The sequence below is a fragment of the Ceratotherium simum genome, chromosome 17 (genome assembly GCF_057802395.1).
Source record: "Ceratotherium simum simum isolate JZ-2026a chromosome 17, ASM5780239v1, whole genome shotgun sequence".
Taxonomy (NCBI): domain Eukaryota; kingdom Metazoa; phylum Chordata; class Mammalia; order Perissodactyla; family Rhinocerotidae; genus Ceratotherium; species Ceratotherium simum.
Window position 1 is genome coordinate 36,948,022 of NC_141916.1, and position 16,032 is coordinate 36,964,053.

The following is a 16,032-nucleotide window of genomic DNA, read 5'->3' on the forward strand; positions in this document are numbered from 1 at the left end:
AATGTTTTGTTTTTTTCAGATTTAAAAAAAACTTCTTCTCTTTTCTCCTGAGCTAGCTATGACATAACAATTTAGTAAATGATACTTTTATAAATAAAATTAAAATATTTATCTTTTTCTTTCCACCTGATCCCTCAAATTTAAAAACTCTTAGTAAATAAATATTATTATTTTCATGGCAATATAGTTATTTACATAAGTTCAATAAAAATCTGTTCTCCTTATGACAAGACACAATTAGAAACACTGGTTATATTACCAAGGCTGTGACTAAAACATCATATTTGCAATATAACCATACAGCTTTTAAAAAATAAAGATTAGACTTTATAAAATAAAGCCATGTAAAAATATTGGCCTAATACCTTGTGTTCCAAACAACACTTACCAAGATAAATAAAAAATGTCACTTATCTGGCAGATACCAAAAACCTCAAAATATTTTGGGAAAACCTCAAAAAAAAAAAATTCACCCAAATCTATAGATATTACAGGCAAAATCTGATGACAAAATCCTTGGCTTTGCTTTCCTGGCCTCAAGAGGCCTTTAAAGTTCAATCTGAGATTCCTTACAAAAAGTTCCAGCAAAGCAGATTTAAAAGAGCTTATATGATTAATTGCTATTCTTGCTGTACTTATATAAATAATTGTGCCAACTCTATTAAAACTAGACTTATTTTGCAAACTAGTTAGTTTTAATTTGGCTATCTTAATAAAAATGAGGGTGATTTAAAAAAAAATTATATTTCAATAAAAACTATAATATACATTTGCAGATATTAGATCCTAGTTTTGTTAATTGTCTTTTGAAGTTTTTGTTTTATATCTATTTACTAGACTAGATCCTGATTTCTTCTAGTCTCCTAAAATATCTGGCTACACATCTCCAAACTAATGTTTTTCATTTTTTTCCATCATTTTCATTTAAAATCACTGAAAACTAAACCTGCTCTTTATCCTAAAGCCTTACAAACTAAAGCTGATAGACTTGATATAAACTTGAGATGACCTGACGACACCATCAGAGACATCTTAAACTGCAAAAGATGCTTTGACGCTGACATCTAAAAATCTTAACTGGCTGTCCTCTAACTCAAAAACTGCTTTACAACTTACTCCAACCATTAACCTTGTTTTTCTTTTGTTTACATAAAAATGCTTCTATTAAATACTTGATTGCTTGCTTCCACAATATAGACATAACCTTGAGAGCCCACCTACATTACCACCTCCTAAAATAAACTTAATTAAACTGATCTATTATCAAGACTAAAAAATGTGTTCAGTGAGATAAAACAATCTACCAACTCAGCTTCTAGACTATAAAACTTCTTTAAGTTTCAAAAAGACTGTAAAACTTTTAGTTTCAAAGGCGGGACTGTGGGGAGATCAAGATTTGACCACCCTGAAATCTATCTCTTTACCTTGGTTGTTTTCTCTAGGGACATTTGACCTCCCCCACTAACTGCCTAAAAAATTTGACATGGTGGCTCCTTCCTGGAACAGATCTATCATGATGGCTGTAAAGATAATGTAAGATAAATGTTACAATAGGAAAGGCACCAACAAGCCCATCTTACTGGAAGTTCTGTCTCTCTGGCCACATTCTCTGGATGGCCCTGCGAAGAGTTGCCAGACAATCATTTACATTTATAAGGAAAATCTCCATTTGTAAAGGTATCTCCCTCTCTGTTTTGGGAAGAGGGGGAGATGGCCTCATTTCTAGGGGCTTATCAATATAAAAGGTGAGGCCTTAAATCTACATAATAACCTTACTCTTGTTTACTGTGCTTTAGTGACAATCTCCTATAACTGACTCCCCCCACCTCCAAAATCCTCGTTTGTCGTTGGCTGAACATGATATTTAAGACGAAAATTTCTGCTATTGTGTTGAAAAACGCAGTGTCCCTGCTTTCTCCCATGTATACACGTTATTAAACTTGGTATTATTTTCTCCTGCTAACCTGTCTTGTTAATTATTTGGCCAGCCATAAAAACCTTAAAGAAAAGGGCAGAGGGAGATTCCACCTCTTCCCCCGACAATACCCTTGTGTAGTCTCCTGCCCTGGAGTGTGTACCTGACCTGTGACTTGCTTCTAACCAGTGAAAGATGGCAAAGGTGATGGGATATACATGTAGGTGACTGCGAGATTAAGTTACATAAGATCGCAGAGGCTGTCTTGCTGGTGTTGCTCACTCCCTTGCTGGCTTTGAAGAAGCAAAGTGCCATGTATGGGCTGCCCATGTGGAGAGGCCCAACTGGCAAAAAGCGGGGAAGCCTCCAGCCGACAGCAGCAAGAATCTGAAGCCCTCAGTCCTATAACCACAAGGAGCTAAATTCTGCCACCAAAAGCAGGTCATTTCCCAGTTGAGCCACAGATGAAACAGCTGCCCTGGCCAACACTTTGATTGCAGCCTTGTGAGTTCCTTAGCAGAGGACCCAGCTAAGCCGTGCCTGGACTCCAGATCCACAGAAGTTGTGAGGTAATAACTGTGTGTTGTTTTAAGCTGCCACGTTTGCGGTAATTCAGCAACAGAGAAATAATACAAGTAGTGTGGGTATTGTTATTCTGAAGCTGTTGTGTGTGTGTGTGTGTGTGTGTGTGTGTGTGTGTGTATTGTAGAATACAGCAAATGAACATTTATATTGGTGTCACTGAGAACCAGCATTTTCTCTGGGTAAGAAAGGAGATACAGATATAGAAGAGATAAATAAAACCCCTATAGTACTGAATTTGCATTGGAAGAAAGGCGATGAACTCAATGTATTTTATCTTCAAAAAATGGAAGTACTTCCTATGTCTGACCACTGAAAAGACTAGAAACAACCACCATCCCTTGCCCCCAGATTGTGGTCTCTACATATTACTTCCCATCAAAAGGAGCCAAGGATCTTCCACCTATCTGGAAGAAATAGCTGATTCCAAGGTTGGGGCAGGAAATGTACAAGATAAGCCTAGAGACTTTTACAATATCAGAGAAAACAAGGAAGCTATTAAAAATGATGGAGACGTGTCAAAATTATTAGTACCTGGGACATCTAGTTGTACCAGGAAGTAATGAAGTGCTCAAAGAAAGATGGGGACATACAAAACAGACACAGGAGTCAGTCTGAAGAATATCGTGCTGGCCAACTCTGGGACAATTTGAGCATCAAAATAAATAATGATAGTAACAGATTATAAATCGCTAAATATAAGAAGAATCCAGAGATTCATAGTGAAATTAACAGTTAATAGGGAGAAGGTAAAACTCTTATGGTAGATTGGCAGGTAATAAATATAGAAGGAATGATGGAGATAGAAAAATTCCTATTTGGCAACCATCATAGTAATAATTGACTCAGGCAAGAAATATCAATGGATGCTATGTTTCTGATCACCAATTCCAATCTGTGAGTTTTCTCCCCCACGCATCCAAGCAATTCTCGGATCCCAGCTGGGTGTCCCACAATTCTACTCAATTCTGACACTATCCACCTGGTGATAGTGTCAGATCCCACAGGTTAATGGCTCTGTCCTACAAGACTGACACCCACCCAACCCCCACCTCCGCCTTCAGATGCCAATTGCAAGTCCAGGTTGTCACCTGTGCTTCTGACCCACCAGCTATAGATTGAAGGTTCCCATGACTCCTTCCTTGAATTCAAGTAATTTGCTAGAGCAGCTCACAGAACTCAGAGAAACATTTTACTTACTAGATCACCAGTTTATTATAAAAGGATATAACTCAAGAACAGCCAGATGGAAGAGATGCCTAGGGCAAGGGATGCGGAAAGGGCACAAAATTTCCATGCTCGCCCTGGCATGCCACTCTTTCCAAATCTCCACATGTTCACCAACCTGGAAGCTCTCCAAACCCTGTCCTTTTGGGTTTTTATGGAGGCTTCATTACCTAGGCATGATTGGTTAAATTATTGGCCTTTGGTAATTGAACTCAACCTCTAGCCCTTCTCCCTTGCTCAGAGGTTGGGGGTGGAGGGGAGAAGACTGAAAGTTCCAACCCTCGAATCACATGGTTGGATCCTTTAGCAACCAGCCCCCATTCTTAGGTGCTTTCCAAAAGTCACTCATTACCGTAACAAAAGACACTTTATTGCTCTCATCACTTAGGAAATTCCAATGGGTTTAGGAGCTCTGTGCCAGAAACGGGACAAAGAACAAATATATATTTCTTATTATAAATCACAATATCACAGATGCTAAAACTACCGAGTGAAAGTTTGTTTAGGAATAGGATATTTACGTAGAATCCAAGTTTCTTCCCATAAATTACTCATTAATTATAAAGGAAAAATAGTAACTTTACAATGAGACAACTTAGCAGACACCACACCAATCAAGTGATCAAAGTTAAAAATCCTGATATATTGAGAGGAATACAACATCACTTCTGTAGCATGCCGTGGAAAATGTATAACGTGAATAATCAAGAGGAAATATCAGACATTCTACAAAGTTACTGGCATACACTCTTCAAAAATTTCAAGGTCATAAAAGACAAGGAATCTGAGGAACTGTTCCAGATTTAAAGAGACTAAAGAGATGTGACCACTAAATACAAAGCGTAATTGAGAATTGGATCCTAGACCAGGAAACAAAAAACTATAAAGTATATTACTGGGACAATTGACAATTTGAATATAAAATTTTGAATTAGATCATAGTATTGTATCAATGTCAAATATCCTGATTTTGATCACTGTTCTGTGGTCATGCAAGCAAATGTCCCTCTTCAAAGAAAATCCACACTGATGTACTTGGGGTAAAGAGGCACAATATCTCCAACTTGCTCTCAAGTGATCAGAAACAATCAAGCTTTTTTCCTAGTCTATACAGATGCCTACACCTGAAATTTACACAATGTTATAAAACAATGTGACCTCAATAAAATAAACTTTTAAAAAAAAAGCTTTTATCTTGTCTCTCCTTCGGGAAACAAGATTCAGGACAGCCAAATAGTAGATGAAACAGAGTAGAGTTTCTCTGTATAGACTATTCCAGCTGATAAATTAGGAAGGAATGATAGACTATCACCATTTGCAACACCTAATGAAAAAACAGATCTAGGCTTTCATCATTAACAGTTTTGCCTTCAGATAAAAATATATAACACCATCTACGTAGAAATCTTGCCAATAAAATAAACAAAACTTTTATCCGATCAAACCTCTAAATATAGGACACATAGAAAAGGTCAAACATTTCTACAAGCCCACAATCACCAAAATTCAGATTGGGGAAAACTCTATGACATACAAGTACCAGTTTCATTAACAAATAACTTAAAACACAAAAAAGAGAGATAGAAAGGGAACATAGACATAAGCCAGACAACTGATTACAATGAACAAACCTTCTTTGGATACTGATTTGAACAATTAAACTATTTAAGAAAAAATGAATTTCTCACACAAATGAGAAATTTTGAATACTGACAAGATACTTGATATTAAGAAATTATGTTACATTTTTAGTCATGATAATAACATTGTAGTTGTGTTTGAAATCAGTCTTTATCTTTTAGAAATATGTACTGAAATATTTACAGATGAAATAATGTAATGTCTTGGATTTGTCTCAAAATAATCCAGAGTGGAGGAGAGGAAAAGGAGTGGGGTTAAAAATGAGACATAATTGGTTATGACACAAATATAAGGGTTCATCATACTATTCTCTCTATGTCTGTACATGTTTGAAGTGTTCTATAATTAAAAAAAAAATTAATCCAAATAAAAGAAAACCAGCCAGCCCTGGTGGCCTAGTGGTTAAGATTCGGCACTCTTACCCAACCTACAGCCTGGGTTCATTTCCTGATCAGGGACCTACACCACCCGTCTGTCAGTTGTCATACTGTGGCAGCCACATGTTGCTGTGATGCTGAGAGCTGTGCCACCAGGATTTCAAATGCCAGCAGAATCACCCACGGTGGACACGTTTCAGCAGAGCTTCCAGACTAAGATAGACTAGGAAGAAGGACCTGGCCACCCACTTCCAAAAGGATCGGCCATGAAAACTCTATGAAGAGCAGCAGAGCATTGTCTGATATAGTGCCGGAAAGTGAGAGGATGGCGCAAAAAGATTGGTCAGGGTTCAGCTGTGCTGTACACAGGGTCACTAGGAGTCAGAATCAACTCGATGGCACTAACAGCAAAACACAAAACCATACTGACACAGGAAATTGTGGAAGGTTATATGACAAATCACTAACAATGGTTACTCAGGGAAATAGGCTAACTGATGATTTTTCCTTTCTTTTTGCTTATCTACGTATTATTAATTTTATTACAACGAGCATGAGTCATTTATGCACTGAAAATTACTTGCAGAAATTTTAAAAAAGAACACATCTCTAAAAAAAAAACAGAAGTGAAAATCTAAAATTAACTAAAAATTTTGAGCTAAACTGGTATAGTGGTTTTATACATTTGAAGTATATATTTCTGGTGAGGCAACACCCATGACATCTAAGTAGTTCCAGTCAATGATGGGAGCTGGTAAATCAGGTGATCAGCTCATAAAATCATTCAAGACACTGGTAAAATATGCAAAATAGGTACAAAGAAATTATAAACAAATAACCAACACCTAAATAGCCATCCTTACTCCCAAATTAGGTTGCATCCACCACGTGTGTAGACACAGATACACAGAGTACCACACATAAACCATTTCCCTTCCTCTCACAATAGAAAGTACAGATGACTTGAGAAGTACCACAAAACACTTGAGCAGATAATTTTAAACTTACCTCTGCATTTTGCATCACATGCATGAATAATACTTGTGAAGAACTCTTCTTCACAGGTCCTGTTAACGCTATAGTTTACATGTTCCTTGCCATCATTGGTTCCTAATTTCCATCCTATTAGAAGAAAAAGTTTGCAAATCTAGATGCTTTTCTGTGCTACAATGATTAACTGCTAATTTTTTCTTGGTTTTAATTTTAACAAAGAATACATTTTTTAAATAAACAGCAGCCACAATGCTGGTTGTTTAACTTCAATAGACCAAGCAAAAAAGTGGTCTTGAAAGGTCTCTTATTATTCATTTTTCTTTTTAATTTATGTTTTATAAAAGTAGAAAAAAAGGAGAGATGGAGAGAAATGAGCTTTTTTGCCCCGTAATATTGAAAGCACTCTGTGAAAAAAGTAACTAGTATAACACAAATAGAAATATTTTAAAGAAAAATAGAGGAATGGGCCAGCCCAGTGGTGTAGTGGTTGGGTTCACGCGCTCCGCTACAGCAGCCCAGGGTTTGTGGGTTCATATCCCAGGCGTGGACCTACACACCGCTCATCAAGCCATGCTGTGGCGGCATCCCATATACAAAATAGAGGAAGATGGGTATGGATGTTAGCTCGGGGCTAATCTTCCTCAGCAAAAAAGAGGAAGATTGGCAACGGATGTTGGCTCAGGGCTGATCTTCCTTACCAAAACAGAAAAAAAAAAAAAAAAAAAGAGGGAAAGCAAAAACTAGCTATACAGAAAATGTGTCATTTTACATTGCTTTGTTTTTCGGTGCCTATCATCTATGAGACTCTATAAGCAAAACCCTAAATAGAGTTCCCAAAATTTCAGCTGAAATTGGTCTGCAGAATTTAAATTCTCCCCTGACCTTCCTTATTGGCTTTCCAATGGAACCCACACTTTCTTACATGTTTTACTCTCACAAAAGAAAACGCTAAAATGGTAGTTTTCAGTAAGGCACCTGGGAACTATATGAATTTTATCTCCTGTATATCAATGTATTCCCATCATGACATTCTAACTTGGCCTGGAAAAAGTTTGTTTTCAGGTCAATAGAGAAATACCAATGATCATGGTTGTAACTACAATCCAGAATTTCTATCAGGTTTTAAATTGAAAGCATAGAAAATACTTATATTTCACACATAAGATTTTCTTTTAAGTGAGGAAAAAAATAACAAACATACTTAAAAAGGGAAAGACGGATGCTTCCATCCAGCTTTAATAACGCGGATTGGGTTTTTTTAGTTCAGGTATTCTGAAAGTGATATGCTTAACTGCTTTATTGGAAGAACAAACATTAAAAGATGAATATTTACCATCTTCATTCAGAGATAATTTTTTCACCACTGAATCCTGAGGAGTAAAAAGTTCAGAGCTTTGATCAGAGGTAAAATCAAAGTCAAGTGTTAAGGTACTAAAACTGTTTTCACTGCAATAGTTATTCAAATCCTTGTTAGAGAACAGCCCCCCTTTTCTGATCTGTGATATCAAAGATGTATAATTCTGGGATCTCGGCCTTGAGATGTTTTCAGAACTTGTGAGGATAACAGAGTATGTTGCATTCTCAGGAGAGCTGAGATGAGAGATGGAGGAGGTTCTTGGAGACTCTATTTGAGGAGATGAAATGAAGACATTATCTTTCTCAGAACTTGAGAAGTGAGTGTTGGGTGTGGGAATGTAAGCAGCCGCCATTTTCTTCAGTACCTCTTCAAACTCTTTCTTGGCGTTAGTCTGCGGACTATCAAAACTGCTAGATTGGTATTTGATAATCTGTCGAACGGGATTTGAAACCTCTTCTCTCTTTTGGATGGCTCTGATTTTTCTACAAATGCTCTCCACTGGGTTATGCCGCTTCTCAGTTACCTTCCCGGCAGAGGCCATTGTTGACTTTCTTCCACCTATACAGATGAAGTGGCTGAAATACAGGCAAAATTAGGCCAGTTTTTTAAAGTCAGCATTGTCCTAACAATAATTTAGCAATAGGCTATTTATTCCTAAACCAACTTTGGAGGGATCAAGATAAGATATCCTTAAACACCTGTCTTTAAACAATTGCTTTAAACAACTTTCCATGTGTTTAACTTCAGCACTCAAATTTCTAGAAAATACTAACAGCTAACATATATAAAGTACTTATGTGCCACGCATGGTACTAAGTTCTTTATATGTATCAACTCACTTCATCCTCAAAACAACTCTATGAGATAAGCATTACTACTATGTCCATTTTCAGGCAAAGAGAGAAAATGAGACCCACCCAAAGTCACCCCAGATAAGTGCCAGAGCCCAGATCTGAACCCAGGCAGTCCTACTCCAGAGGCTGGACTCCCAACCATACTGCTTTCCATTTATATGTCAAATATGAAGACGATGGTGATGATGAGGCTAACAGCTGCCATTTGAGTACCTGTTCTGGTTCTCATCTATTGAGAACTTACTAAATATGCCCTATATTAAGCACTTTACATGTTTTATGTCTAAGCTTCACACAAACCCTGTCAAATATGTAGAAATATCCCCTTTTTACAGACAACAAAACTGAGGCTTATAGACAAAGAGTAACTTGCTAATGGTCACATCTCTAAGATTTGAGCCAAAGAGTGTCTGACTCCAGTATAATTTTATTTAATGGCAGCATACATGACCTTCAACAAAAAGCATGATCTCACTTCTTATAAGATAGTAATTAAGGAATTTGGAAATAAATCCAAAACTTTGCCTAAACTGGTAAAATTTAAATTAATCTAGGCAAAGAGTTACAATAAATTGAATAAGTACAAATACATAGTTGAATAGTTACAAAGAGTTTGAAAGCTATGATTTTTAGGACATCAACAAAAATTTCCATTTGTAGATCTTTTTTAAAAGTCCCCTAATAGAAAATGAACAAAAGGTACATAAACTTTAAAAGAGCTAACTGGAAGGGGTATTTAGAAAGACTGAGAAGAAGAAGATACTCAAAATCCTCTCAATCTGGCTTTATTTTACCTCAAGATGATGGCCACCAGATCTAACCAATGAAGTTTCCACCACCAGAATTCTTTACCGTTTGAGGTAACGGTCATCTCCAACCTTTATATTGTCACTGGACAATACCCCCCTTTCCATCTATTCAAGGCTTATCTTTCAATGCTAAGCCTAAAACACATTTCTCTATTGTAATTTTGGAATCAGTGTATACTCACTAGCCTGAACTCTTTTTGTTCTCTCCTAGGATGTATAATTGTACTGCATATTTTGTCATTTAATTAAATTTTGTCTTCTATTCTTGGATTGTTTCAAATGTGTGTGCATGTTGTCTCCTCAAAAACAATTTTAATTCTTGTCGTATTCAAAAGCCATGATGGGATTCTTTTCTGGATACCCATACATTATTGTTGGCATCGTTGATAATCCACAATTATACATAACATATACAATTACCAGGCTTGTGGGCTTGTCCCCCAGCTGCAGTGAGTGTTGGCTCTCAACTACTCGCAGCCACCACCTTTTCTGAAGAATTTCTCATGGCCAAACAAGAGCTGCTCATTGCTCAACTGGGAGGTTGGATGTGAAGTAGAGGTTATGACAGAGGAGAATTAGCCTGTGAACACAACGCATTCCAAATCTACAGCTGACTGTGGTAACATAGTGGGAGCCACCTGACTTCCCTGTGTCAAGTAAAGAGCCTTATAAAAGACTGGGTAAGTATCTGCAGATATTCTCAATGTGACATGACTGTTCTTCCCTTCTAGAGCCAGAGAACTGAGGCACAGGTCCAGCATAGGGGCTAGTAGAAGCCCTAGAATTGGAACCTCAGACTCCCGGGTCTTGTCTGCCCTCCTCATTGAACATTAATGTGGGATGCTATTCAAGCCACAGTGAAAGGCCTCACTTCATGGGCATTTCTGACTGATCCAGATTAACGTTCCTAGCATATCAGACGTACACTTATATTTGCTTTTCAAAAGCATTTTTCTCCTTCGACCATCTGTTTTCTAAACTTCTATGACTCACTTAAGCGAGCCCTGCTCCGAGGTATAAACTAAACCTTATAAAGAGTACACTTAAGACCCTGGATCTTCATGAGCTAATGAAACTTCACAAGATTAACTTGTTTTGGTTTTTCTAATACAGAGCAGATCTTTTGTGGGAGTTCAGTAAGTAAGATGTGATGACAAAGATTTCAAAATTTGTGCCACATTCTCCATATATGGCCTGGAAACACTTCCTGTCTGTCTTGTCCAAACCTCTTTTTTAGCTTTAGATCCTGATAGAAAAGATTAACTGCAATCTGCCATAACACTTAAAAGTACAAGTCTAACTTGCTTTGTGCAATAACTGTCTTTGAAAAAGTACTAACTGAAAATTAAAAACTGAAAGTTAATTGTACTAGCAGAACCAGTTGCTTGGAGCCTCTCTTTCAAAAGGAATTTCCTCCCTATTTATCTGTTTTAGTTGAGTGAATATTTACTATGTAAAGATGGTACACTTGTAGAAATCCCAATGGCAAGAACTGCTTCTTGTGTTTTTAAGTTCTCTGAACCTCAGTTGCACTCCATACCATTCATCCCTTAAGGCATTCAACCAATATTTATTAAGTACCTACAAAGTGCTCAACCCTTACAGATACTGGTGGTACCATGACGAGCAAAGCAGAGTATCTGCTCTTCTAGAACTTGTATCTCTCTGTGTGAAATACAGATATGAACAAGTAAACTACTAGGATTGCCAGATTAAATCCAGAATGCCCAATAAAATTTGAATTTCAGATAAGCAATGGCTAATTTTTTGGTATAAGTGTCACAAAAGTTGCACAGGAAAAACTTATACTGAGAAATTATTTGTTGTTTATCTGAAATTCAAATTTCACTGGGCATCTTGTATCTTTATTAGCTAAATCTAGCAATCCCAAAGCCTACAGATAAATAATTACACACTAAGCAAGAAAAGTGCCAGGGGCTATGAGAGTATATAAAAGATGGCTATCCTAGTTTGGGAGTAAGCACAGGGAAAAATTGGGGGGCATTTTATTGTTTGCTAAATCCATGGTTATAAACAGACAATTAAAAAGTGGAACCATAAATCTGGTATAGGAATTTCCATTTGGAGTCACATTAGCTAAATGTAATGTAAAATAATGTTAAAGATTATCCAAACCAATTACTTCACTAATCTTATTTCCCCCACTGATTGAACTATGCTTCTTTGTTCTTGTTTCTAGAATCTGAGTCCCGTTATCATTATTGTCTAAACAAGCCGGGTTGGCCCCGTGGCTTAGCGGTTAAGTGCGCGCACTCTGCTGCTGGCGGCCCGGGGTTCGGATCCCAGCCGCGCACCAACGCACCACTTCTCCGGCCATGCTGAGGCCGCGTCCCACATACAGCAACTAGAAGGATGTGCAGCTATGACATACAACTATCTACTGGGGCTTTGGGGTAATAAAATAAATAAATAAATAAAATTATTGTCTAAACAAGCCTTGTGGTATATAGTGAAAGCTCTTGAATCAACACATTTCAACCATCTCCCTGATCTAAAACTGTAAAGCTATACTTAAAAGCCTCTGATGCATGGCCACATCTATAAAACAAGTGTGATTTTTTTCTTACCTCAAGTTAGGTTATTCATTACATATCTAATTTTCACTGGTGATGTAACTGCAGAGTTCAACATTAACCTCTAAGACATTTGCACTATTTGAGACTTACAGAAATCTTCTACATTTGTTCTGATTTCCTAAAGGAGTCTTCAATAGGTTTTTTCACAATGTGTGTACAATATAGATAATATTTCATATTTTTTAGGAATTTACAGACAAACAAAATAAGGACATAATTAGTGCTTTGCAAAATCCATATTCTTCAATCACTAAGAAACAGTTGAATTTCTTTGTAAAGAAAGATGTAAGATTTATACAGAGATAGAAAAGTAGCATCTTTGAAAGTTAGCAGATTTCAGGGTGATTCAAGAAGCTCTTTAGAAAGCCTTCTGAATCAAACTAGGACTCAAAAAAGATTATGTTGACAGTCTAATTATCTTTCCTTTACCAATTGTTTAAATTTTTTCTCCCTTTACAAATAATCATTTCTTAAACATTGAACTTGCAAACTTTAGATTGGTTAGGCTTACTTTAACAATCATTCAATACTTAATTATGAAATCCAGGCAAATCTTTCACCTAAGTGAGGCCCATTTGGCAATTTCATTAAGGCAAAACCCTTAATTAATGTATGTAAAAAATTTAAACATATATATGTGTATATGTAGATAAACAAGGGATACTTTTTGCCAAAGGGCCCTCCAGTAACACTTAGATGCCAGTAAACTCTTCATCTAAACATAAGTAGAAACATCTGTTCACTGAGACGTTCCCAGGAAACTCATCTTTAGCAAGCCCAGTGGGAGAGCAGAGCACGGTTTTCTACTTAACCAGTCAGTTTTATATTTTCCAAACTACACTGTTTTTAGTCTCTTTGTGACTAATATTTAATGTGATAATATAATTAACACTTACTTTTTCCTGCCCTCTCTAGCATAGATGATAGCAGCTGTTAATCAAAACGATTTGCAAACCACAAGTCCCAGATTTAGTAAATGCTCAGGAAATCTGTCATCTGCAAACCTTTTTTGATTACTAATAAATGCAAGCTGGTATAGAACGGAACCCTTTCCTCCCACCATTCACTTAACCTTGTTATATTAAGCTTCGTGGCTGGGTCACACCAAGCTTATTATAAACATCTCATATTGGAACAATTCCTGAAATAACACAGTCACACATGCTTCTGAAAACTGTGTTCTTCTGTTTCGGTTCGTATTACTATATGAAGTCTGGTTTTCTTCTCAGAGACCAGGAGAAGACCTATGACAAATCTCTAACTCCAAGAACTCAGGTGCTCCCACATTCTTACAGTCTACAAAACCACGTAACCACTTTCCACTAACACACATCCCAAAAGACCAAGGCTGGAAATGACAATTCAGGACTTTACATATCCAAAAGTTCCTTGGAAAACAATTCTGGGATTTTCCTGTGGTGAAAGCAACATTTCTCGGGAACCTAGCTTTACCACTTTCAGCTCATTTTTCCCCCACTTTTTTCAGTGTTTTGGGTTTTTTCCTAGATTTTTTTCAAGTTTTCAATGAACTCTGCACCCTCCAATATAGACTGACGCTGGAGGTTTGTCTCAGACGCCACAACCACATTGAGTTTGGGGTCGGGGTGAGGAGAGCACAGGGCAGCTACATCTAGGATTGCTTTTCTGTTTAGGGCAGGACTTTCTTGACCTTAGATGACAAACGGCCAGCATCAGCCAAAGCTTAATTATTTTCTTGGGGAAAACTCACCACCTTATCTTCGCTTCACTCAACCAGCACTCCAAGAACCATCTTCTGAAAACTGGGAGCGGAGGCCTACAGAATCAGATGATGTGGGTGGAGCTCACCTCTACGGGGTGGGATGGAGAGAGGGGAAAGGCAAAGGCTGGAGAAGAGGGAGCCGCTGATCAGCTACACCTGCGTCTTTGGTTCTAGCCGAGACTGGGAGCAGGGCGTGAGGAAAGGCATGTAGGAGGAATGAGGAGGATCGCTTTGGGCGTGTCGACGCCATTTTGGTGCGCTCCCCACCATGGTATTAACGAAATAAAGATCACCCAGAATATACTCTCGCTAATCAGGATGAAGGAAAAGTCACTTTTTAAGTTAAATTTCATAAGTTTCTATTGGGCCGAGTGTTGTATGGTTTTTAAAACATTAATGCTATTAATCATTATGTCTTTTATGGGACTGTATCTGGTTTGGGAGACATTGTATATACATTACGCAAAATGCAATAATTAAGCAAAGAAGTGCAAGAATGGTACATAATAAGCTCGTGGGAGGTCAGGATAGGGTGAGTTCAGTGTGAGTTGATAAGCATTTATAAAGTGGGTAGAACATAAGCTGGGCCTTAAATAATAAAATATTCTGGAAAGATAGGAGCTTGGACAAACCAATGAGGTGGGGAGAGACCAAGTAAAAGCGCAGTGGTGAGACTAAGCCTGTTGTTTTGGCAGCACTGGGTAAACAGTCTGATGGAACCGTGAGAAAGGTGGGTGGTTGTGAAGGAGTGAAAAAATGTAGGTTGGGATAAGGAGGATACAGGCAGATTCGGAAATCTTCCATAATGCCATTTCCCATCCAGGGAAATAAGATTCAGGTGGGACAGACATCTTAGAAACAGAAGAAAACCTATCACAAAACAAACAAAGAAAAAAGCAAACCAGGATCAGGGTTCTAAACATATAGCTGAAGCATCATAACGGGAACATTTTGTTCTCAAACTGGCAGTTTTGCTTCCTGCCCAGGGGGCTACTCTAGCCAGACCACCATGGTCCCTAATCACGTGCTTCACAGACCGTAGCGTCGGTGATGTCCTACCTCCCCCCTGTTTTCTCTCTCCCCCGCTCCGCCCACGGTGTTCTGAAAATCTGTTTTTGGAATATCTGGATTTTTATGTAGGCTCCGATTCCCGTGGTTCATCATTTCTGTCACCAGGTGAGAGGGAGGGGGAGTGTAGTAGTTATGAGCTGAGGCTCTGGGTTCAAATAACCTGAATTCAAATCCCAGCTCTGCCTTTACTAGTCTTGCCACCTTAGACAAATTACTTAATTCTCTGTTCAGTTTCTTCGTCTGCAAAATGGCATCAATATCATGAATGACCTCCTGGGTTTGCTGCAGGGATTTAACGAGATAACACATGTATGATGCGCTCTCTGAAAATCCTTTAATTTATTCAGATATTAAATAGCCTCCTAAAGCACAAAATAGTGCCCAGAAAGAAATGACCAACTAACCCATTCTTCTCATTAGATTTGCTCTGTTAATTTCCCATGAAATGAACTATTATAACGTCCATGCTGTGATCTTATCCATCCACAGATACCGAAACTAGCAACACCTGGAGAGATTTCTCTCCTAGTCATAAGGGAGGCAGTGGCGGAATCAGAAATAACATTCAAATTCTGAACCCACTAGACCGTATCACCTGTCTGGCAAATTCGACTCTTACTTCCTGCTCCAGATGAGTGTCATTCCAGATGTTACTCAGAGCAGTGAAAGGAACAACCTGAGCAATAAATTCCAACGATTCTGCAATGAATTGAATGAACATGTTATTCTGTTATTTATTGTTTGTCTCGTGCTGATTCTAAAGAAGACCTTCATGTTGGACTCTCTGCCCCTGGACAGCACACTCTGGTGACTCACGTACCTGCCCTAAAGGCAGCCAGAAATGAGCAGTCTCTATTGAAACAGCTTC

At 37.9% G+C, this 16,032-nt stretch overlaps 1 protein-coding gene across 1 annotated transcript in view; it reads right to left on the bottom strand.

Annotated features, from left to right (window-relative positions):
* The window catches only part of IRAG2 (inositol 1,4,5-triphosphate receptor associated 2), a 94,079-nt gene extending 85,417 nt beyond the window's left edge, over positions 1-8,662 (bottom strand). The window contains 2 exon segments of the mRNA XM_087442668.1: positions 6,751-6,864; positions 8,069-8,662. Of these exon segments, the coding sequence (XP_087298794.1) occupies positions 6,751-6,864; positions 8,069-8,633 (679 nt within the window). The 5' untranslated portion in view covers positions 8,634-8,662.
* Between the last annotated feature and the right edge of the window lie 7,370 nt (positions 8,663-16,032).